Consider the following 25,302-nt stretch of genomic DNA (forward strand, 5'->3'; position numbering starts at 1 on the left):
TTTCATAGCTTCGACTTCTACTTGTCCAGTTTCGACTTCGGCTTGCGCTTTGGCATCTTCAACAATTTTCTTTTTAGGAGCAGGGCTCAAGGCCTTTGTAGTCTCTAGCACAACATCTAGCATGTTCTCCATCCTTCTCCTCCTGGGAGTCGCGGTAGAAGCCTTTTGCACCTTCGACAGCTTTGCCTCTATTGAAGGGCTCAGACTTTCTGATATTTTCATTATTTCTTCAATCTATAGCCCTTCGGCCTTATCATCTTTAGCTTTGGCTGACTCAACTGTAGGCATCGTCGGCACTATAGTCGGCTCTTCAGTGCTCTGCACAATTGGAACAGTTTCTTTTGCTTCGGCAACTGAAGAGGTCCCTTTGCCAAATTCAGGTATCACGGCCGGTTCAATGTAACACGGCCGATGAGTCAGAACCTTTATCTTCTTGCCCTTCGGCTCAGCTATAATGACCGAAGCAACAACTTTTCTCTTTTTTCCTTGCCCTCGCAGTGGGAAGCCATAATCAGGGTATACGAAGCCAATAGCATCAAATACCCTGTTCAATCTTTTCTTCTTCCAACCCCAAAAGCTGTGGATAAAGCATTATCCTCGGCCTTGGAGTATACCCCAAGTAGCTCATCGCTAGTAGCTTCAATTCACTTCAGCCAGTCATCGTTCGGCTCATCAAACTTCTCCCCAAATCGGAAGGTATACTTCAGTCGGATCAGACCACCCTCACCAGAGTCGGCAATGGTCTCCTTCGGTATTTCCCAGTTTTCCACAAGCGGCCATACCCTAAAGGCTATATGTTCTTGAATCAAATCTCTTGTGCCAATGAAGGAGCAAACAGTGCTGAAAGCCCTCTGACACGCTTCGACAGCGTCATCAATTTCCACTTTCGACCTTTGGAGGCCGAAGCGGGGCCAGATAGGGCGCTGGATGATTTCTTTAATGTCTACCCTTGCCTTTAAATCATTCTTCACATAAAACCACTCTTCCATCCAGGCTCCGGGCCATCTCTTTCGAAATGTTGGCACCGGGTGGCTTGCGTTGGGGCGAGCAATAAATCCATAACAACTGAAGTTGTTGTGGTACTGTTCTTTGCTAGTAGCCTTCGTCTCATATAAGAGCTCGTGCATACTGCAGAATCACTTCACGCTTGGCTCTAGCCCCTAACTCCTTACAGCCCAGACAAAAATCCCCATCCTCATTATAGCTTTGGGGGTGACCTGATGAAGGAAGATCTAGTAGATCTTCAGCACTTCAACTACAAACTTGCTCAAAGGAAACCGAAGTCCAGCTTTAAAAAAGCTTCGGTATATAACAACTTCGTTTTCCTCAGGAGCAGGGACATTCTTGTCTCCACTAGCCCTCACGATAGACATGTCTCGAAAGTATCTTCCTCTCATGTTCTCAAGATGACTCTGTTTAATGGTCGACTTTCCGAAGACAGCATGGCTTGGTCGCCAGGGCCGATCTTCAGAATCTTCATCCCCACTTTCCACATCATAGCTATCGTTGTCACCAGTATCTTCAGATAAACCTTCCAGTATCTCTTTAGTAATCTTCTCTGTGTTTGTTTTTGCCATGGACTCAATAAATCCAGCAATATAAGGATCTGCAACCTTCTTCTCCTCAAACAGCTTCGTCTCCTCAATCAGCTTCACCTTCTCAGTCATTTTTCCCAGACATGGTGAAATCGCGTCTTTTAACTGAAGCTCAAAAAGATTGAAAATCTAGCGAGCGCTAGCGAGCAAGAGCTAAAAGTTTGAGAAAATAATGCAAATGACAGAAACAGCGTATCAAATGTTGCCGGTGTGAGTTCAAATTTATACGCCTAGCACGCTGCAACTTGGAGGGCCCCAACTGACATTGATTGTTGCTATTCTAGCAAAGGGAAGGTGTTTTTTCGGACCTTCGGCTTAAGGCCTTCGTTCACATCACAGTCTAAATTCGTTGTTATAACAAATTAATATTGCGAGGGGCTACTGTTGGGGGCCTTTGTATTCCGAAGGTCCTCAAAAACATGATTAACAATGTTTCCCAAGCGTAATATATGTACAGGAACCTTCAGACTCGGGATGAAGCTGTACACAATATGGAAAGCAAGGTCGGAACGAAGGTTGAACCAACGCCGAAGCTGCGCGCAAAGGAGCTTCGGCTCAGCAGCAGAAAAAGGAACTGACTTAAGGAGGAAAAGGCTATCTAATCCTCGATACATTGTTATTAAGTCAATAGTAAACATGAAGGGTATGAATGTAATCTCACACAGGTTGTGCTCTGTGCCTATAAATAGATGAACAGTACCCTCGTACTGTTCACGCTGACTTGTACTCGCTCGTGCGTCACACTTGTACTTTTTCCTTCTGTCAAGCCGAAGGTATAAATGTAATTCAATGTTGTTCTTATTCATCCATAATTATATAATAAGGACATATAAATAATGTTATATGATTATTCATGTCATTTCTCATGTTTCATATACTTCTCCTTTCATCAATGTAAACTGTGATGATGAAGGTATGTCCTTCATGACCTTTGTCCGAAGATCGTTATATCCTAAGGGAAATAATGCTTCGGAGGACGAAGGGCATTTACCATTAACTTCTTTCTGTGTTGCCTTGTTCTTAATTCATAGCATTTGAGAACAAGTCCCCAACATTAATCTACCCTAGAACCTAGAGTTCACTTGTGTGTTTGTACTTTTCTACTGAACCTATGTTTGATGTGTTGCATATGATTGGAGTACTATTCCTTTGTCATTTCCCAAGTGTATTGAATGAATGATTGCTTTGTGTAGACAACGAGCAGTCCGAGTTTTCGAGTGTGTTGCAGGAGACTTCCCTGAGCAGCAACCTGGTGAGGGCAAGTGTCCTCTAACCCATTATGTCCTATTTACTTTATAATTCAATGTCCCGCATACCATGATCAAGCTAAGGATTTCACTAGTATTCTATTTTCATGTCCTTGTTTACCCTTTGGGAATTGGTTCTATGATTAATATTATGCTATTGCTTTACTTTAGTCAATGAACATGATGAGAACATTTATGATACGATGATGCTATCTTGATTATGATGATGAACATGTGATATTTTAGAGGGCTTGGGTTGTTTCTCGAGTACCTCTCCGTAAGGACCTGTTCGCTGGATGACCCCCTCCTAGGTCCGCCCCTGGCTAGAATGTTGTTCTTTAGAAACTAATTTTCCAATGAAGAATTGAATCCTGAGTATGTGAAAAGGCAAATACTTAGTCTATATGAAAAAACATCTAATAACAGCAAGAGAAATCATCAACAACCATGAGCACATACCACTTCCCACCGATTGAGCATACCCTAGCTAGACTAACTATGTCCAAGTGTATCAACTCACCAGATCACTTAGTCATCACTTTGTTTATATGGTCCTAAGAAGCACTAACCATATTTTGGAGACAACAGGGGTGGCACACAAGATGTTTTCTCATAATTTAACTTGGGCAATCGTTGGATGAGACCAAGTGAACTCAATCTAGAAAGTAGATCGAAGATGAAAAGTTCTAACCTCCTATCCCACTTCCAAATATTAAAGGAAGATCCAACCATAAGATACTGAGAAGGACCAAAGGACTTCAAGGAATTAGCAAAAAAAACTTGACCAAAAGGGGAAATTCGGCAAACAAGATGTCCTTAAGAGTCCAAAACACGAGATAAACCCTTCTTAAAGCGCACCTCTAACTAGTCCTCAAGGAGTTTCTAAATGAAGAGCATATTAAAATGCAAATTATAAACCAACATAATATCCTTGTGAACAAAACTCTCATTGACCTGAATGGTTCCATGAGACACAATCTTACCTTTGTTAACAACAAATGTGATGTACTACTTTTAATGCACAGGGTCAAGGTTGGAGAACCATTTTTTTGCTTTTGTTCATGCAAATCATACAACCAGAATCCATGAGTCATATGATCTCTAGGCCTCTGACCTACTTAGTAAAAGGTCATAGGGTGAGAAAATGGTGCAACAACAGGTTTAGTAAATTGCGAAGGATACTAGTATGAGTCATTTACTCAGGAAAAGTGTTAGGAAAAACACCAGACATCCTAGGTCCCATTTGAGGATAGTGATCATCACAAAAGGGAAAACATGGTCCACTAGACCTATAGGACTTTAAAAAACTCCTACGAGATCCATGGTCATATTGCCCAGAACCCTGTTAAGCACGACCATTGTGTGGTCTTGTAGCCTAAGGACTAGCACCTTGAGACATTGCACCTCTTGGCCTAACAACTCGCCTCTAAATAGGCAATCATGTATATCATTGGGAGGATGGTAGATGTTCTATTTGTTCACCTAAAATTTGTGTCACTCATCACTCTTCTCTAAAATAGAACTCAGTGAGGTGATCATTCCTATGGCAACATAGTGTTACCTTACCTCTCTCTTGTATGGTTGGTTCACTTTCTTGTAGGTATGGTTCACGCTTGGTGGCTTTTTGGCTCTAAGAAGGTATCCTAAAAATGTCAAGAAGTTTTTCAAATGGGTTCCTGGGATGGTTAGGTTTCGGAATCCACACATGCTTCTAATGTGGGGATTTTGGAGGTTCTTTAAACACTCCATCTTCAGTATTAAACTTGAGGGTCTTATGTAAAATGATTTTGATTAGTTTAGGGGTAGTAGATGTGGTTGGTCTCTCACTAGACTTCAAACCATTATAATATCCCAATTTTCATACAGCTTGTTACACCCATTGCCCTCAACAATAAAGCCTAACTCTAGTCCACCAACACCACACTTGAATTATTTGACCATCACCCTAACTATGGTTCTCTACTGGACACTCAACTCAAGATGGTTTGAGGTATGTGTTTTCTTCCTTAGAATGCATTTTATCATGTCAACAAGACTCAAGCTCTAGCACTAGGCCATCATACAGTGCACACTTAGAAGCAGGCAGAGTATCTCAGCTAGCTTGTTCAAAAAAATATCATATGATTCTTCTTTGCTAGCTTAGAATGCAAAGCAGGACAATATTTTCATATACCCAACAACCTAGGCCTAGACTTCAACTCATCATGCTCATCAAGCAAAGTGACATACATGGTTGGGAAGGTGGATATGTTTTACATGTATATATCATAAGCATCACACTTAGTCTCGTCAGGCACTATGACAACAACCTTAGCAAACTCAAGCTCGCTAAACATATTGTCTAACTTGGTCTTAAATGCGTTCCTCTATTGAGTAACATGCTTAAGAAACTTATCATGACTAAGCAAGGTGGTATTCATAGCAAGCTCATTTGTGGAAAGAGATACCTTAGATCTAGAGTCACCGTTGTTGTCGCTCCCTACCTCATGCCAAGCACCATGGTGCAGAATCATCCCTTGGTGGAGTCAAAAAGTACTAGTTTATATCTTGAAGAGTATGAGGAGTGATCATCACTAGAGTCGATGTCAAGGTCGCTGAGGGAGGTGAGGAAATCATGCTCTTGGGACTTGGCCTTATTGAGGTACTTCTACTTGAGCGCCTCATTGTCGAACCTCCCTTAGATGTGTGCTTGTTTTATGTGTAATTGCACTTGCTAATGGTGTCATTGCCCTTCATATTGGAGCAGTTGGTGATGAAGTGGTTGGATGCTCTATAGTTGATGCAACCTTCCTTCTAACCACCACACCATCGATTTATGCGGCTGTTATGGAACATCATGAACTAGTTGATGACCAATACTAGTGTGTCGTCATTGAGTGCCTCAACCTGCTCCTCTATAACAAAAACCAAAGAAGTAGAGCAAACAAAGCAAATGAGGGGTGAAAGTTGTCTAGAGGGGAGTGAATAGGCGAAACCTGAATTTTATAAACTTTCGGGTCGGGTTTACCCGAAATTTCGGGTCGGGTTTTTTGGGTTTTTTATATTTCGGGTTTCCAACAGTAGAACCCGTATTTGTACCCAAACTTTCGGGTACCCGCAATTTCGGGTTTGGGTTTGGGTAACATTCGGGTACCCGTTACTATAAATCATACACAAGAGTACAAGACATATATATGACAATGGAATCACAAAATACTAGAGTTTAATAACTTGCACAAGTCCACAACACACACAATAAAACTGAGACAAATACTATTGTTACATAAATTTTAACTGCGTCTCAAACTCTCAAGTACCAAGCACACAATAAAACGTGAAGCTCTGCTTGTACATAGAAAATTTTTCAACCAAAACAAATCGAAAGGTCTGGGGCGTTAACAAACAACTAGATAACCAAGGCCGCTCAACGAAGATCCACGGCAGTGACATGAACTAAGATAACTAAGGCAGGAAGCCAGCAACAGGTCTGCAGTACCAACTACCAAGTACCAACGTGCCTAGGTCTGCCAGCAACAGGTCGGCAGTGACATGAACTAAGATAACCAAGGCTGCTGGGACTGGCCGAGGCCTGAGCCTGGGACAGAGCCTGGGACAGAGGAGTGCGGCAGTGCGCGCACTGGGAGGCTGGGTCGCTAGGAGCTCACTGGTCGTGGCCGACTGCGCGGTGCCGCGATGCGCGCACTGGGAGCTCACTGGTTGTGGCCGACTGCGCGGTGCCGCGGTGCGCGCACTGGGAGAGGAGAGCCGGAATAGAGCCTGGAGGAGGACACTTGAGTGCTAGGAGGAGCCGGAATGGAGCCTGGAGGAGGATGCTTGACTGCTGGGTGGGAGGAGCCGGAATGGAGCCTAGAGGAGGACGCCGTCGGCGGTCGGCCCGTCGGTCGCCTGGGAGCTACTGAGCTAGGGTTGCTGGCTTGCTGCCTTGCTGGGACGGCTGGGATGGATCAGCCCACGGCCAACAGCAACAGAACAGCCCACAGCCAACAGCAACAGAACAGCCCACAGCCAACAGCGCAGCCCAACAGTAACAGAACAGCCCATGGCTAGGACCAGTTCGGGTAGAATGGGTACTTCGGGTACCGCGGGTGAATACCCGAATAGGCCCAAACTTAGTTTGGGTATTCAGTTTTGTTACCCGTTGGAATTGTTCGGGTAACGGACATCGGGCTAAATGAGTACGGGTTCGGGTATTTTGGGTAACGGGCTTCGGGCTCGGGTTTTATGCCCAGTCCTAGCCGCCACCCCTAGGAAGACCACGAGGAGGCCGATTCCAACCACCAGGTCATCGAAACTATTAAGAACCCCTTGCTACCGAGTGTAGTCCAAGGGCTGCTTAACTGAATAATAGTAGAACACAGGAAGACAAGAGTGTAGAGAGGAACTGATTCTTTGTTACTATATGGTGCTGCTCTCCAAGGGTTACATGATATGGGGATCTCCTCTCTATTTATAGACAAAACTAGGGTTTCAGGCATATGGGCCACATGGGCCTTCCTGGCTCAAGAAAGGTTTCTTAACACTCCCCCTTGGCCCAATGCCGCGAGATGCATATGTCCCAAAACTCCATAATAACCCAGTGGGAAAAAATTGGAGAAAGAGTACATAGCTCACGCTTGCTGTGTCGCATGAATTGCCTCATCAAAACCTTAGTGAGAAACTTTCATGAAAACTCACATAAAGGAAAAAGAGTACAATTCACCCAATATAACAATTTAATCTTCTAGATTATTTGGGTACTTAAAATTTACGTTTAAGATTATTTGGGTGTGTGTGAAGTTTCTCCCCCTGAGATCTGTAATTCTCTAAGTCTCATCATTCCAAGTCCTCGGACACATCTTTCAAAAGATGACGCAGGGAGTGACTTTGTGAACATATCTGCGAGATTTTCACATGACTTAGTGTGTAATATTTTAATCTCATTCATCTTATGCAGCTCATGTGCATAGAAGAATTTAGGGTTTATATGCTTCATAAGATTACTTTTCACATAGCCCATTTGAACTTGTGCGACACAAGCTGCATTATCTTCATAAATGATTGTGGGTGTTTGCTCAATATTCAACCCACATGCAGATTGGATATGGTTGATCATTCTTCGAAGCCATGCACATTCACGCGAGGCTTCATATAATGCAATAATTTCTGAGTGGTTCGTTGAAGTCGATAACAAAGTTTGTTTTGACGACTTCCATGAAATTGTAGTTCCTCCACAAAGAAATACATATCCAGTTTGAGATTTGCCTGAATGTGGATCAGACAGGTATCCAGCATCAGCGTACCCGATAATATTTAGATTTTGATTTTTTCAATAAAACAAACCAAGATCCTTGCTTCCTTGTAGGTAACGGAAGATGTCCTTGATCCCTTTCCAATGCCTTTTGGTGGGTTCCGCACTGTATCTTGCTAGTAAGTTCACAGCAAATGCAATATCTGGTCTTGTGCTATTTGCCAGATACATCAACGCTCCAATTGCGCTTAGGTATGGATATTCAGCTCCAAGGACTTCCTCCCCCTCTTCCCTAGGTCTGTATGGGTCTTTGTCTACCTGTAATGACCTTCCAATCATAGGGGTTTTGGCAGGATATGCCTTCTCAAGACCAAATCTTTCTAATACTTTTTGAGTGTAAGTTGATTGGTGGATTAATATGCCACCTTCAAAATGTTCAAGCTGCAGGCCTAAACAAAATTTGGTTTTACCCAAATCTTTCATCTCAAATTCAGACTTCAAATATGAGCTTGCCTCTTCAATTTCTTTATGTGTTCCTATGATGTTCAAGTCATCAACATATGCTGATATAATACAGAATCCATTTGGGGGTCGATGTATAAATACACATGGGCAATCCTCGTTGTTTATGTAGCCTTTCTTTCTTAGGAAGTCACTCAAGCGATTATACCACATTCTTCCTGATTGCTTCAATCCATACAGTGATTTCTTAAGTTTAACACTGTATAATGCTCTATTTTTCTCATCTCGATTTGGGACTGGGATCCCTTCCGGTATTTTCATATAGATGTCTGTATCCAGGTTTCCATAGAGGTAAGCTGTCACAACATCCATTAGTTTCATTTTTAAATTCAAGTTCACTGCCAATGAGATCAAGTATCTAAAGGTAATCCCTCCCATGACTGGAGAGTAAGTTTCTTCATAATCAACTCCAGGGCGTTGAGTGAAACCTTGAGCGACTAGCCTTGCTTTGTACCTTGATATTTCATTATTTTCATTTTTCTTGCGGACAAATACCCACTTATAACCTATAGGGTGTATGTGGGATGGTGTGCGGCTTACGGGCCCAAACACCTCTCTTTTGTCTAGAGAAATTAATTCCGCGGTAATTGCCTTTTTCCATTTATCCCAATCCGATCTTTTCTTGCACTCTGCGATAGATGCCGGTTCTGGGTCATGATCAATGATCGAGGCAACTTTTTTGCGAAATATATGTCTATGTTGGTTGTTGCTCTGTTCATGCATTCTCCAGTTAATACATAGTTTATGGCCAATTCATCATGGGATGCTTCTTGCATTTCTTCTTGCGTTTCCCTGCTGCTTCTTGTTGCGGGAGCGAGTTCCTTTAGTTTTTCATTGCCTTTGTGTGCACACATGTTTGGGTTGGCGGTTTCTTCTACGGGAAGGTTCAAGTCCGGAATGCTTTTCTTCATGTGTTCCTTCCCGGTGCCAGGTCTCGTCTGGCTCCCCTTCTTGCTTTGGGGCATTTCTGTGATCGGCTGTGGCAAGTCCTCTTGCCCTCTTTTCTTCGGACGTCTCCGAGTACTTGGGGTTTGAGAGGCCAGAGTTCCTGTCCTTTTGTTATGAGGCCTCTTAACAGGATCGGGTATACCTTCAATTTTCTTTGGTATTTCAACCCTCTCTGGTGCATTCCGTGCAGGAACATGCGACTTAACTACGTTCTTCAAATCACAAAAATGATCAGGCAGTTCATTTGCTAAGTTTTGCAAATCGGTTATCTTTTGAACTTCTAGATTTGCTTCTTTGGTAAGAGGGTCATGAGCGGGGATTCCCACGGATTGCCATATAATTTCTCGGCATTTATCATCCAAAGGTTCTTTTCCTCCCCCTAATGATGGGAAATTATCCTCGTCAAAAATACAGTCGGCGAATCGGGCCGTATGCAATTCTCCGGTCATTGGGTCAAGGTGTCTAATTATGGATGCACTCTCATATCCAACATATATCCCTATTTTCCGGAGAGGACCCGTTGCACTTCGCTGTGGAGGTGGTATAGGTACATATACCATGCATCCAAATTTTCTTAGGTGAGAGATTTTTGGGATGACTCCTTGCACTAGTTGCATTGGTGAGTGAATGTTGTATGCTGATGGACGGAAATTGATAAGTGCTGCTGCGTGCAGGATGGCATGGCCCCAACATATGTTGGGTAGGTTACAACTCTGCAAGAGTGGTCTAGCAATTAGCTTTATTCTTTTAATCAAAGCTTCGACTAGTCCATTTTGCGTATGAACATGAGGCACAGAGTGCTCAACTGCAATTCCCGATGCGGTACAATAATCATCAAATGCCTTAGAGGTAAATTCTCCAGCATTATCCATTCTAATGGACTTTATTCGATGGTCAGGGAAAGTATTTTTAATCCGGATGATCTGTGAGATCAACTTTGCAAATGCATGGTTCCGAGTTGATAGTAAGCATACATGCGACCACTTCGAGGATGCATCGATTAAGACCATAAAATATCGAAAAGGTCCCGAAAGTGGTTGAATTGGACCACAAATGTCCCCCTGGATTCGTTCCAAGAAGGTGGGAATTTCATTCTTTACTTTCAAGGGGGATGGTCTCACTATCAATTTTCCCATGGCACATCCCTGGCACACAAAATCTTCTTGATTTGGGAAGTGTTTCACATTTATGCAGTGTCCTTGTGAGTTATTGATGATATTTCTCATCATTCTAAGACCAGGGTGCCCTAGTCGACAATGCCATAGAGAGAATAATTCAGAATGTCTAAACACCGTCTTTAGGGAAGTGTACACTGCAGGTGCACTAATCTTAGTACAATATAACCCTGATTCTAGCGATGGGAATTTTTCTATGACTTCTTTGTCATATTCCCCATACTTTATGATGTATAGGTATTCCTTACCATTTTCCTCTGTGGTTTCTACATGAAAACCATTTGCACGAATGTCCCTAAAACTCAAGAGAGTTCTGGTTGATTCAGGGTATAATAGAGCTTCTTTGATTTCGATTTGAGTACCCATCGGGAGTGTAATTGTGGCTTTACCTGAGCCTATTACACATGAATCGCTTCCCGCGATTGTGGTAATACTACCAACGTTCTTCATGATCGTGTGAAAGTATTTTGTTTCCCTTAAAATGGTATTTGTCGTGCCACTGTCGACAATACATATATCCTCCATAGACCTTTCATAATACAATTATTGCAATTAGTAATTATCATAAGGGAAATATTGCATAGTAAATTTAAATAGTTCAACATTCATGAAATAAAGATAATGCTCTTATAGAGCTTACAGACCATAATTATGTTTTTTTCGAACTCTGAAAAATAAATGTGCATGCAAGCACTCAAATGGAATCAAGGAAGGCATCGGTGTCAGCCTCCACTAGAGCTATGGAGGTGTTCTCTTCGGTGGCAATCATCTTCACAGCACCTGCAAGATCAAGAGGCATGCCAGATGCTTCAAGCGTAGGGTCTTCTTCCATGGCTTCATTGTTGGTTGCCATGGTGAAGTGTGCCTCAGGTTTCTGTTTGGATATGTTCTTTGCCTTGTATGCTTCTATGACATGCTTTGGTGACTGGCATATTTTGGACCAATGTCCCCACACGCCACATTTGTAGCATGTTTGGTCTTGAAGTCCGTATGGCTTATGCTGTGGCTTCTCTTTGCTTGTTTTCTTTCCGTGAGCATTGATGGGATTGACTATGGTTTCTTTCTTTCCCTTTCCAGCACCATGCTTGCCTCTCTTTCTCTGGATAGGTTTTCTTATCTTGTATGAGGCGACATTAACTTCAGTGCTAATGCCCTTTCCATTTGGATAAGCATTGAAGTTCGTCTTCAAAGCATCATCTTGTGCCTCATTTACTTGCATTATATCGATAAGATCGCTATACTGCTTGTATGCGTCTTGTCGATAGTTGCGAGCAGATTGGATGGCGCTTGGGTGGAAGGTAGACAAGGTTTTTTCAATCTTTTCCTCATCTGTTATCACCTTACCACAAAGAGATAATTTGGTGCATATTCGGTGCAATGCTGCATTGTATTCTCCCACAGTTTTAAAGTCGGCATATCTAAGGCGAGCCCAGTCTTGCTGTGCTTGGGGCAAGACTGTGTACTTCAACCTCTCAAAATGTTGTTGCAATGCATTCCAGAGGTTGCTTACCTTTCTCTCTGACATGTACTCATTCTTGAGTGTAGGCGAGAAATGATGCCGGAGAAAGTGCAATGCTTGATCATTTTGCTCGTCGGTAGCCACTTCATCTTTTTTGCCAAGCCCGATTGCAACTTTGAGCTTCTTGCCCCCAAGCACAATTTGCACATCAGATGCCCACGTGAGGTAGTTTTGACCATGCGGGGCCAACACCTCGAATTCACGGCTCACAATACCAGTCATCTACATGTGATAAATTTTATAGTTAGATTACTTCTTGTAATCATTTGAGAGAATTAAATAAATAATTGTAAAAAAACAAATGCTTAAAATAAATGACGCACTATACAAATTTAAATGCACAAGAAGGTAAATTTCCAGTATTTAACTTTATATTATTTCAGAAATAAATTTCTAGAGTTATTATAATGCCTAAATAAGCTTTTACATATGTGCATATATATATTTTTAAAAAAAATCCTGCTAATGGTCATGAGTGTGCGCCAGCATGCTGTCCCATTTTTTTTTAGAGAGGAGTCGTTGCCCACTTGCTTGCCCATGTCTCTTCATGTTTCATTTTTTAATGGGCATCTTTATTTTATTACGTGAGAAGATGAGCTGCCATACTTGCTTTATGCGTGGACAATGGACATACACGCATGCAGGCGCTTCGGGCGCAGACCTGCATGCAGGCGCTTCAGATTACATGCGCGTGTAACTTCTCTCTGCTTTTTTGTTTTGAACGGCAGAGGCAGACGGTTCGTATGCCACCAGGCAGACGGTTCGTATACCCGCGCACCGAGCGGTAGCATCTGTATGCCCATCCGCGCGGCTGAGTAACTGCTACTGACTTCACGCGCCCATGGCTACGAAGCGACGGTGGTGCTCGAGTTATAGAGCAGGAGTGACAACGACTGTGAGGCAGTGGTGACTGCGTGCACACACCCTCACGTTGAAGCTGCAAGGTGAGGTTGCAGTCGTCGCATTTTGACAGTGTAGCGACGACGACAACGCTAACGTTGTGTTGTCCTTTTTGGTTATATGATAAAATAAACGTGTGCATCATATGTGATTGATCGACGTGTGTCAGCGACTTCAAGTCAGCAGCAATCACATGTACACTCCCATCGACTTCGTGCCGGCGATAAATCAGCTTGGGATGTGTATTTCTCGTGCATGTGCTGAATAGAAAATAAAGAACACACTATACATAGAATATATGAGTTCAGCACCTTTCTTAGTACCTTTTGCTCGATCTTCTTAGTAGAGCCACGTGTGTGATAACGTGTTAAGAACCCCTTGCTACCGAGTGTAGTCCAAGGGCTGCTTAACTGAATAATAGTAGAACACAAGAAGACAAGAGTGTAGAGAGAAACTGATTCTTTGTTACTATATAGTGCTGCTCTCCAAAGGTTACATGATATGGAGATCTCCTCTCTATTTATAGACAAAACTAGGGTTCTAGGCATATGGGCCACATGAGCCTTCCTGGCCCAAGAAAGGTTTCTTAACAGAAACAACATGTAGCCATGAGGCCGCGCCGCACAAGGCGAGAGGAGAGGACAACGAGGCCTCAGGCCGCGTGACGAGGCACCTCCGTCGACAAAGCCAATGAATCGCTCACGCCGAAGAAGATTAGCTGCGCCAGGCCGTTTACTGTTCGGCCGCACCGCTGTGGACACGCGCCGCTACACCTCGACGCCACCGCGGCCCTGAGCCGCTGCACCTCGCTGTCACCGCCGCCACCGCGAAGCACCCCAGCAGTCGTCACCCCTTCAGCACCCTAGCAGTCACACGGGGAAGGACCCCACCACCGCCTTCCTTGAGGTCATGCCCTGCAGCACCCTAGCAGCCACACGGGGAAGGACCCTGCCGCCGCCTTCCTTGAGGTCCGCACGACGCCCGGCCTCCCCCTCCAGCGATGGCGAGGGGTAGGGAGAAATGGCGGCGGCTAGGCTTACGATTTCGGGGTCGTCCTGCTTCAAATTCGTAACTGGGGTACGTAAAAGTTATGGTTTTAATCTTACATTATACATTTACACATCAAAGTTTGAAGCACACGATGACACGACAATGGTTCCTAGTTACCAAGAAACCCCGGAACCTGAAGGCTACCTATCTAAGTACTGGGACATCCACATGGAAGTTCTATGTTCTATGCACAGCTTCAAGAGTCATCACCACTGTTCGAGCCCACGGAGGAAGATGAGGATGGCGAGTCAGGAGACTGGTACCGCACTTGGGCCCGTCCCCACGTCTGGTTCATGAAGCTCTGAGCATGGATATGTTGGGGATGACGAGATGGATGTGGGGACTTGTGCTTGTGCTTCATATTAATTATTTGCATCATAATGTCTATGATTGTTGGGAGCAGTCTTGATAAAATCGTAAGAAGAGCAGATAGCTGCAATAGAAAAAACTCAGTTTGAGATTAGTGCGAAACTACAGTAGTAAGATTCAGTTGTACGAAAATGCACAAGGCAGAAACACAAGAAAGAAATGCATTGCTTGTGATGAAAAAAACAAGTTGAATCCCTTGGAGCAGAATCATATGTAATAAATTTGGGATCTAATTTCTGTAATGCCCCATTTGGAATTGAATTCCATTCTAATAATAGTAATTTAGGTAAATATCAATTAAGCTAATATGATTTTATGTTAGTAGCAATATCTGAGAGAAATTTATATGCTACATTTTTACCACAGAGGAGTGAGCCCAAGAACGTCTTATAAGTTGTAGAGTTTATATTCCCTTTTTTTCTTTGGGGTTGAGCTCTGAGGTTTTCATACGGGGTTTCATCTCTAGCCTACCCCAACGTGCTTGGGACAAAAAAGCTTTGTTGTTGTTGTTGTTGTTGTATTTTTACCACAGAGGAGTGAGCCCAAGAACGTCTTATAAGTTGTAGAGTAGAAACGTATTCCGCTGATAAATAAAATCGTGATAAAGTGTGCTGGCGGTCCCTAAACTTGTTCAAGTGTGTCAAACCGGTCCCTAAACTCTCGGAATAGTTGATTAGGTTTCTAAATATAAATATTGTTTCGATGTTATTTTAGTTCAATTGGCTACGAACAGGACCAGGACCTGGTTAGCTGACATGGTCTTGCTATAGTGGCATGACATTGTTAGAGCATGATGCAGCAAGGACGAGGAGGTGGTTGTGCCACGTGGACGCCGCGGTGGCAAGATCACGTCGGCTAACCAGGTCTAGTTAGCAGTCGATTGGACTAAAACGACACTGGAAAAATGTTTAGAGACCTAATTGACTATTCTAAGATTTTAGGGACCAATTTGACACAGCTGAATAAGTTTAGAGACCACTAGCGCACTTTACTCTAAACTCATTTTCCATCATTCACCCCATAAATTTGAGATGTGCTTATATATGAGCTTCCAAGATGGTGGAATGTCAAATTTCAAGCTAAATAGACTACTTTATAAATAAATTTCAATTCATCCAAAATGAATAGATCCAAACGGCCTCTAAAGAGAAAATTATGTGTACTTACCGTGCCATGACGAAAATAAGCAGTGATGTCATATTGCATCCATATGGCATATGATAACACAAAGGCAACAAAGAGCCCCAGAAGGTACAATGGATTCCTGTAACAAAAGAAGTTAAATGAACCCGTTACATATGCTAACAATGAAATCTGCAGTCTGGAAGTGTCGCAGTCCTGTAGTCTGGCTTAGCCAAAAATGGAGCAAACAAACAAATAATCCTGGTAAAATGATTACCTAAGAAGAAACATAAATTCGTTGTAGCCTAGTATTGCCAGAAGCAGAATAGTCCATGCAGGTGGCAACCAGTTCTTGCTACGCCTTTGTGCTTCCTGGCGCGAGGAATTCAGATTGGAAGAATTCGATTAGCAAGATGCAAAATGAATTCAGATATAAATTTCATAAACATAATTCAACAAAATCAAAATGCAAGTGATACAGATGATGGCCCGACAAAACAAGTATTCCAAATATGAAAAAACGAGCAGGGATGAAATCTAGTATTGGTGTTCAGAAGTCTGTGAAAGCAAGAAAATCAGCTCCATAAGTTGATCAATAAAACCGTAAACATGGATCATATGTATGTAAGCACTGGCTCCAAACAGGATGATCAATTGATAAGACACTAACAATAAATTATACCTGCATAGACATTGCTTGCGCAACAGAATACTCTGTCTCTGCTTTGAATTGCCTCCAGATGGATTTACACTGCACTGGCGTAATCAGTGTATCCTTTGGTGAAACCTGCACAAATACATAAAACATTCCAAAAATATTCTCTGTTGAACATCCTAAACCATAAATATCCAAGTGTAGGGTAGGCAGAAAAACCTCTTCCCACGTGCTTGAAGCAAGAGGATCAGAAGCAAATTCTATACTCCTCTTGTGAGAAAGGGGGCCCCCATCTAAAAGAGCAGTAGTCAGAGCTCGTTCTATTTTGTCTGGATTATCATCTAACCGAATAGCTGCCATTACAGACATAAGTCTTAAAGCCTGCAGTGGAACATGAGATTCAGATTATGCTTCTCATAGATGAGGATTATTAATAAGCTCAGACGCACTAAAAGTGTCGTGATACTGATTATCTGGAAAATGTCATGTCTAAATACCCCTAAGCGTGCTTCTCTAGTGATTGTACGGATATCCTCATCTCGCATCCATGACCTTGGCATCGAGTCCTTATCATGGCTCAACACAGTGAAAAACCTACAGATAATCCAATCATATTAGGTACAAAATATATGAACTCTCATGGTAGTAGGACATGGGAACTGACATTGCATTATCCCTTTTCCATTTCCCTTGAATAACAAAAAAAGAGAGCAGATTCTACCTTTCTTTCATGCGCATCAGAACATTTCCAGCTTCTTCTCTAGCTTTAGTTTCTACTACACTTCTTGCATATTCCCTCAAATCTGAGACCATCTTATTGGAAATTGTTTGGTCTAGGTCAAACTCAGAAAGGGAAGCTGAGAATGAAAGAGCAGCATTTTCAATCTCACGCCTATATAGTCTCCTAATGCATGCCCAGGAGTCTCTCTCGCCAGTTTCCAGTATGGATTGTACAGGCCCAGAAATTGCGTCTGACAGCTTCTTCTGCAATATGCAAAATGGTAAGAAGTCAAAATATATGGATGGAATGTTCTGAGTGGAGAATGACATTTAGAAGTTGTAAAATCAAGGAAAGTAACCTCAAAGTTAGCTCTCAGTTCAGCCAATTTTGCGTTCCTAATACATTCTACATGAGCTTGTATATGCTCTTGCAGTTTATTCCTAACTTTTGAAGCATCCCACTGCACATGTTTAACTGCTGTATCTGCATAAAAAAAGCTAGGGTCTGACATCACTGAATTGTAGATTGTCAAATATAAGAGATACATAATAATGAGTATGGCACAAATTTCTCCATTAAAGGTAATGATTACATCTACTAGAGATCAAGGATTCAAATGGACCATTCATATAAGCATCGTTAGAGTATATACTATTATCTTGTAGTATTTTGCATCAGGGGTTTTACGTAGCATGATACATAGAGCCTAAGCTACGATTATTTTCTTTCCCTCTTATTCGTCTAGCTGGCATTTCTCTTCCCATACCTTGCACTTGTACACACACCTCACCGTAGATCATTGAATGTTCCTCACTGGTTGTTTGTTGCTCTTGTTGGCGTTTATATATTTTGCCTCTTGGGCTTTATGTACTAGTCCTATGGGTTGTTTGCTCTGTTCCTCTACGACCAGGGCGTAGATGTTATGTACCTAAAGGTGGTAATGGATCACGATCCAAATGTTTTTTCACAAATCGCTAGGGCCCTAAATCATTTTTAGTTAAAGAATGAATAGAAATAGGCCCGATCCGATCCTTACATTTTATAGTGTAAAATTTAGAACCCATTGTCACCCCTATATGTACCTGCTTTTGTATGTGGATCTGTATGTGGATGACATTGTCCTTACACCCTCAAACTCTGCTCTGCTGCGCTGGACCATCACTTCCTTATAGCGGGAATTTGCGATGAAGGATCTCGGTCAACTTCACCACTTCTTGAGTATTGCCGCCGAACAGCGGTCTGCTAGTCTCTTCCTCCAGCAGCGCCACTACATTCTGGATATTCTAGGGGGTGGATTGTGATATCCTGGCCCCTGAGACGGTGATATCCTGGCCTCAGGCTTAATAGAATTAATAGAGTACTCATATCAATAAAGTGCATCTTCTTTTTTGGAAGCCTATCTCGAAAGAACCTCCAAGTTAAGCGTGTTTGGCTTGTAGCAATTTGGGATGTGTGACTGACCGGAAAGTTTTCTCGGGTGCGCATGAGTGAGGACAAAGTGCGCACAAAATACTCATGTTGGTCTGTGGGGACGATATATGATCCTAGAGAGCTGCCAGGAGTAAGTATCGCTGGTCCAGAGATTGGACAGGGTGGCGGAGCGCCGAAGGGTGAGGACCACCTGAGCGCGCCAGCGAGGGTAGTAGGAGGACGTTGGGTCCAACACGACGGACACGAGGGACCGAATGTTGTGAACCCCAGCGACCTGGGCGTGGAGTGCGGCGATGGTGTCGGCGTAGAGTCCGGAGGCATGGGGGAACTCGGGGACCCCCCCCTCGGGGGTGGCACAACGGGAGGGGGTATCGCGGCCGTGGAGAAGACGCTGGGCAGTGGCCAGCTGAGTGGTCAAGGCCTGCTCCATAGCGTGTTCTTGCTCCCAAGCGAGGGACGTGGTGCGTTGACGCTCTTGTGATGCGGCCATAGCGGCCTGGTTGGTGGCGATGGCAGCGACCAGCGCGCAGTCGGCAGTGGGCGCCGTGGGAGCCCAAGTGATGTCGGGGATCGGTGGGCAGGTTTGAAAGCCAAGGGCGGTGGCCGGGAGACTCGGTTCGTCGACAGGGCTGCGGAGTCAACGGCGAGTGTGAGGGCACCCGTGCACGTCAGGTAGCCCGGTAGCACGCGTGCTGGCAGCAGTGGCAGCACTGTGCACGGCCGCAGTGGCATTGGGGAGGGCGCCGCCGGCGGGGCTGTGGGCGGCCATGGCTGCGTAGGAGAGGTGGCCGCCATGAGGGCCGAGATCGGGCTCGTCCGCGTCGATGGCGTGGCCGACGGCCGGGGGAGGGCGTGCACCAGGGAAGTCCGCCATGGGGTGGCGGCGGCGGCCGGAGCTGGAGTGCCAGGCGGGCGTGGCGCGACCGAATAGGGGTGGCTGACGGCCGGCCGGCGAGTGGAGGGGAGGAGAGGGGAAGGTGGTGGCACGGCAGAGGCGTGTCGGGCGCGCGCGACCGAGAAGGGGAGGTCGGCGGCTGACCGGCGAGGGGAGGGGAGGGGAAGGGGCGGCTGATGGATGGGAGGGGTGGCGGCTTGGAGGGGAGAGGAAGGAAAAATTGGCTCTATACCATATTGGAAACCCTAACCCTAGAATAGGGTTGGGCAGTGTATTAATAGACCAGTATAACTAGGCCAGACCCATTACAAGGGACGGGTATCTAACATTGGTAGTTTTCTAAAACGTGGAGACAACTTTCTTCATGTTTCACACTTTCTTTAGTGAAAAGGAAGAGCACCTACTCTTCACCCTAAAAAATGATATGTCAAAGGACTCCCAAGTTTTCAAAAAAAGACAAAGGACTCAGGAGCCTATGATATTTTTAATGTAAGTGACGGGAGCTCTGCCTTTCAATTAAAAAGAAGAGAGTTATATGTATAGGGGGAAAAGCCCAAGAGACACCAAATACATGCCTCAGCACAAGACGGCACACAATACAGACAAATTCCACAATAAGAGATACAAATCCCTAAGGAGGTTGCCGGTGGTGCACCTTTTATGTAGGTCGAGGTTCTCCTTGATTCGTGTGGATACTTGGAGGGCTGTTGAATATTAACAAAGATTTTTTGGTTCCGCTCTTTCCAGATGTTCCACATGGTGTAGATGCCTAGACCATTAAATGTTTGCCTGCGTTCTCTAGGAACCGGTCTCAAGGCGTTCTCCCACCATTCCGCTATATAGGAGTGATTTACCAATTGTGTTCCATTGAATCCATCCAAGTCGTGAAAACGCTCAACGAGACAATTTGACTCTAGACCACTTGTGCAAAGGGACAAGCAAGGAAAAGGTGCAAACCGATCTCTAATGGATCATTGCACACAACACAGGTTTAGGATTGTAGTAATGTTGTCCACCAAAAGATCAAGAAATCTTACTGTAGCCCTTAATTGATTTTTTAGGAAACAGGAGAGAGCTACACCTACTGGTTAATATGTATTAATAATAGAAGAAAAAAGTGGTGTAGTAGAGATTTCACATACCTGTCATTCCAGCATCAAACTCTGCCATTGAAGTTTGAGAACACCGACGAACTGATTCTGCAAATCCTTCTGTATGCCTTAATGATTGTTCGAGGTCACCTTTGAATTTGTCGAGAGCCACAAGATGCAGGTGCTCCATTACTCTCTCGATAACAGGATATGCGTGCTACAAAACATGATTCTCCCATGACACACTGAGATAAAAAGGCCAGCTACAAAGACGATGAAACAGTCTTCTAACTATCAAAGAAGTTATAACAACAAACCTCCGATTTATAATATTATATCAGCCAGAACTATGTATGCATCAGCACATAGGAACTTAGAAGCACATGATAAAGATTTAGTTATTAAAAGAACCGAGATGTTTCCAGTTTGCACTAAGACGGCAGTGGTTGGAAGACATTTTAAATAATAACTGGCGAGATAAAATATCATGAACCACTGATTCTTAAGCAAACTTAGTGTTAGATATTGTATAAGGCTGTATCTAGTAGGCATACCTTTTGGATTTGTAATTACTTAGTGACTTTGGTAATTTGGAAATGAGTTACTCACATCTAGCATTGAAGATTCCAATTGTTGCCGCTTAGCAGCTCGTACACCTTCATCAAAATACATGGTTTCCATGTCATACCTGCAACAAAATCAGTACAATAGCTTGTCACATCGGCTTACAAGCAACGATCAGATTAATTCACAAGACCTCTGCATTTTGCTTAGTTTATCCACGACTAAAAATATTACCAGTCATCTCAGATATCAAACACTCTATTCCCAGTGATTGAGAATTTGCATGACTCAAGTATAGTTGAAATTGTTTCAAGACGAAGAGGGTAGAGCACTTAATCCAGTACCAGTATTAACGCACTGACAGTCATAAGAGTAACAAAAGGAGAAAAAAGAGGGACATTATAAGGAAACTTAGTTTCCATATAGACACCCCACGATTAATTGTCAGACAGCATGAAAATGCATCAACATTTTGTCTCAAGGGTAAACAGAATGAACTGAAGCAAGTAGTTAAATTAAATCTAGCAAACTCAGGTTTTGAATAAACAGATTCATGGCAGCCACTATGTTTATCTTAATTTTCTAAGAGAAAATCTACGATGGTAATTAGCTAGATCACCCACTCGGATAGATAAGAGTCGAGAATAGCACTGAGCCTCATTCCGAAGCTTGGTGGCAGACCAGATTCTACAGCTGCATTTAGATCCAACCAACCCTGCAGAGCAGAATAATTCCCATTCAGCCAGTCAAACAAATACTCCCTCCATTCCACATTATAAGACATTTTGTCTTTTCTATATACACAGTTTTTCTCTATGTACATGGATGTATATTATGTCTATAAACATACTAAAAGCAATGTATCTAGAGAAGTCATAATGTATTATAATTTGGGATGGATGGAGTAATATAGAATGACATAAGAACATTTCCACCTTATCAGACAAAAACTGTTTGAGGTTTTCATTTGCAATCTCTTCACATCGAACAGTAGCAACCATGACCTACACAACATACAAGAAAAGTTACACTTCAAATATAGTGTCAACATGTCCACGTACACAAATTATTACTATTTAGTTTTTTAGCATTGATGGCAAATAATGGCAGAATAACCTCGTGAGCAGGAAGGTTGAGGTCCTTATTTTCACGTATTACTTCCCAAATCTGCAGTGCACTGAGAGAAAAGCCTGAAGCAGGTATCACACCTCTTCTATCGGCTGCAAGACCACCTGGTGCAATTGAATGATAAAACCTCTGCCTCAGTTGTCCAACCTGCATAAAAATGACATAGTACAATAAAAGGTCTTTTGTATCATTAAAGTGAAATATGGCATGCATAAATATGAACTCATAAGTTCCACTGAAGATGGAAATTTCATAACAAATGCAATTGGATACAATAGAGAAAAAAGGATGGGGTGCACTGGAGAGATAAAAATTTAGTACTTGTACGTCTAATCTACCTGCTCCTTAAATAGTTCTTCTTTCTCTTCATAACTCGATAGAGCAGTGGCCTCCACCTTTATGTTGCGGAAAATATGAGTTAGTCGATGCATGAAAACCTTAATTTCAAAAAACTGATGCACCGACATCGAAGAAATCACTGAGCGCTGCTTCCTTGTAAGCTTCTGGTTTCTGAACAGAGTCCCATATCTAATAGAAAAAAAAACAATGATTGATGAGAATTTCGACATGACAAGAAGGACAGTAGGTAAGCTGATAATAAAGCATTGGCACCTTCTGAATATCCTCCTTGAGAGCTTGTGTTAGGTACTCTAGTGGAGTCTGCAAATACAGGGGGGAATCAGAGCACAAGAGAAGTCAAACAAACTGAAAATATCAAACTGCAGAAATAGAGAAAGAAACTGGACTGTCTCTGGAACTGTACAAACCTTTGTTTTATCACGGATAACAAGTAGTAGTGTCGTCTTGCGAGGGCTAAATAAACGCATCAAGACCTTAATAAAAGGAGAAATGATAATGAGTGACTGGACATGGGAGAAAATGAATAATGTCTCGTTGTAAGAGGCCTGTTAGCAGAAATGATAATACTGGACCTGGAATACTGTTCTCAAAAGAGGCCTGTTAGCAGCATGTTCTCGCCCAATGTCATGGCACCACCTGCAGATCGTACAATAATTAAAGGAATTAAATATCTCCTTGCTCACCAAAATTTTAATTTTAAATAAAGCAGTAATATGTGAAATAGAAACTCACAAATTTATCATAACAATGTCTGAAACTGCAAGAGCAAACAGAGCACTCTGCTTCTCGAAAGCTGTATCATCCTGCAAATAAAACTCTAGTATATAAGGGATATATAACATTAGCAATACACTAGTATTCAGTTGACCATCAGTGGTAAACCAGAAACACAAGAAATTCCAAATTTGTGAAGACTATAAATGACTGGCTATGTATAGTTTAAGCTGATTCAAGGAGATCTTTGTTCAACAAAGAGAACGGGTATGATTAATTGAAATCAATTTCATTACACTAAAAATGAGCTGCTTGTATTCAGGCAGCAGAGTGGTAAAGTAGTGACTAACGTGGCGAAGGGACGTGTAGAGCTCCAAGCAACCAAATGCATTAATCACCAATATGGTATATTATTGGCAACATTACTCACAATATAGTGCCCCTGAATCTTTAAGATCCATACAGGAGAATCAATGTTGCATGTGAATCAATCCAAGTACTACTAACTAATAAACACAACCAATTTCTTCTTGACAGGTTAAATGCCATAGTACATAGCAAATCAGGTACTTGAAATTGTGATTTGGCAAGCCGTCAGCACATAATGAGTAATGGTAATGCGCAAGGCACAACACAGCGAACATGCTATACACGGAGGACCATCACCCATCAGTCAAACAGCAATGTCGAACATGGACAACACAATTTGATGAGAAAGAAGAACACTGTCCGGGAACATTTAAGTGGAGAAATAGCTGCAAGTAGAATAACTTTCACCTGCCCTCGCTCCCTCCCGTCCGTCCCCTCCAGGTCCAGCACAACAGTGAACGGCTCGATCCCAGCAGCCTTGGCGATCCAAATGCCCTTGGTGGTCTGGTGCCTGGCGTGGAACAGAAGGAGCAGCACATATCACACCACAGATGCGGATGATGTAACAAGAAATGCTTTTGTGCACAGTGTTTACCTTCCTTTCAAGGCATCCATTTCCCTGAAGCTTGTCCCGAAGAGATGGTTGAGCAAGGTACTTTTCCCTGGCCGGCGTACAAAGCAGCACCCATTAGAGACGGGCCCTGAATCTAATCCGACAAAATCGCTAAATGACGGAATTGAAACTGGAGCCTAGCAGAGCTCGGCGATCATTACACGCTACATGGACGGAGAACGAATCAACTGTGCAGTAGTAATAATGTAATATATTTATTTAGACGTAGATTGGCAACGGTTGTCAACTTGTAATTGTACGTGGGTGATTGTCGGTCCTTCACCGATCAATCCCCACGAACAACTGACACGAAGGTAAGCAAAGACGCGAAAATTTCATCCGGGACATAACTGAATGTCTGAAACTCTGAATCCGTTCACTACGCCGTCTGCGCGAAACCCAGCGTGGACGCCGCAGGCCGCAGCACCTTGTACCAGAAGCAGAGTGGAAGGGAGAGACCGGGGGGAGGAGCAGCAGGGGAGGGTGACGCGGCTGAAGTAAGTACGTACCGCTGCCCTGGGGTCCGAGGATTGAGACGACGGCGTAGGAGAGGCCCCGCCCCTGGAGCCCCGCGGCGGCGGCGAACCGCTCGATCGCGGCCGCGTCCATCTCTCCGTCCGCGCCCACCACCTGCGCCGCGTGGCACTCGCCGTCCCGGCCGCCGACTCCGACGGCCCCCGTGGCGTCCATCGATCCCCTCTCGCTCGCCGGAGAACCGAAGCAAAGCAACCCACGAGCAGGGCCGGAACCGGAACCCGGAAGCGACGCGACGGCGAGTGAGAGAGTCAGAGAGAGAATGGGAGGCGCCGCGAAGGCAGACAGGTGTCGCGTTGCGCGCCGCTGTGGAGAGAGAGGGGTTTATACGTTGGTTTACGGAAGGAATAGAAACGGCCGATGGAATTGAGAGCGAGCCAGGAAAGGGAGCTATCCAGGGGCTTCCAAGACATACGTGGCTACAACAAAACGATTGCGTCCAAATAGTTTGGCCACGTCACTCATGGTCCGCAGCCGATTCTTCTTCCCTTCTTTAGAGCGATTCAAATTCAAATAAATTTTGACTCACTGCTCTAATGTATAAAAACAAGTT

The 25,302-nt window shown here is 43.6% G+C and overlaps 1 protein-coding gene and 1 long non-coding RNA gene across 3 annotated transcripts; one reads left to right on the forward strand and one right to left on the reverse strand.

The window, feature by feature from the left end:
- The first annotated feature begins 13,583 nt into the window (after positions 1–13,583).
- Positions 13,584–14,849, forward strand: LOC103654529 (uncharacterized). Its single transcript, XR_566158.4, has 2 exons — positions 13,584–14,210; positions 14,297–14,849. It is a non-coding gene; the product is annotated as an uncharacterized lncRNA (long non-coding RNA).
- On the reverse strand, positions 14,190–25,074 carry LOC103654528 (protein ROOT HAIR DEFECTIVE 3 homolog 2). 2 transcript variants are annotated; one of them, XM_008681363.4, is made up of 22 exons: positions 24,725–25,074; positions 24,198–24,264; positions 24,011–24,113; positions 23,252–23,322; positions 23,092–23,155; positions 22,927–22,992; positions 22,772–22,819; positions 22,625–22,687; positions 22,498–22,554; positions 22,148–22,306; positions 21,967–22,035; positions 21,655–21,746; positions 21,077–21,155; positions 20,519–20,684; positions 17,409–17,533; positions 17,051–17,313; positions 16,827–16,923; positions 16,549–16,710; positions 16,357–16,461; positions 15,952–16,046; positions 15,720–15,816; positions 14,190–14,616 (listed from the first exon to the last, which is right to left on the reverse strand). In XM_008681363.4, exons 1-22 carry the CDS (start codon positions 24,903–24,905, stop codon positions 14,380–14,382), a joined length of 2,466 nt encoding a protein of 821 aa, XP_008679585.1. In that variant the 5' UTR covers positions 24,906–25,074; the 3' UTR covers positions 14,190–14,379. The 2 variants fall into 2 exon arrangements, with proteins under 2 accessions (XP_008679585.1, XP_008679584.1); XM_008681362.4 differs by having other exon boundaries at positions 17,409–17,554.
- Between the last annotated feature and the right edge of the window lie 228 nt (positions 25,075–25,302).

The sequence above is a fragment of the Zea mays genome, chromosome 4 (assembly GCF_902167145.1).
Source record: "Zea mays cultivar B73 chromosome 4, Zm-B73-REFERENCE-NAM-5.0, whole genome shotgun sequence".
NCBI classification, from domain to species: Eukaryota; Viridiplantae; Streptophyta; class Magnoliopsida; order Poales; family Poaceae; genus Zea; species Zea mays.

Bases quoted from the DNA above. Each gene is read 5' to 3' on its own strand.
- LOC103654528 (XM_008681362.4), bottom strand. From the start codon at position 24,905: ATGGACGCCACGGGGGCCGTCGGAGTCGGCGGCCGGGACGGCGAGTGC. The intron at 22,036-22,147 runs GTTATTCTGCCA...TATGTTGTGTAG, and splicing joins TCAACCTTCCTGCTCACGAG to GTCATGGTTGCTACTGTTCG. The intron at 21,747-21,966 runs GTGGAAATGTTC...TCTGCTCTGCAG, and splicing joins AACAGTTTTTGTCTGATAAG to GGTTGGTTGGATCTAAATGC.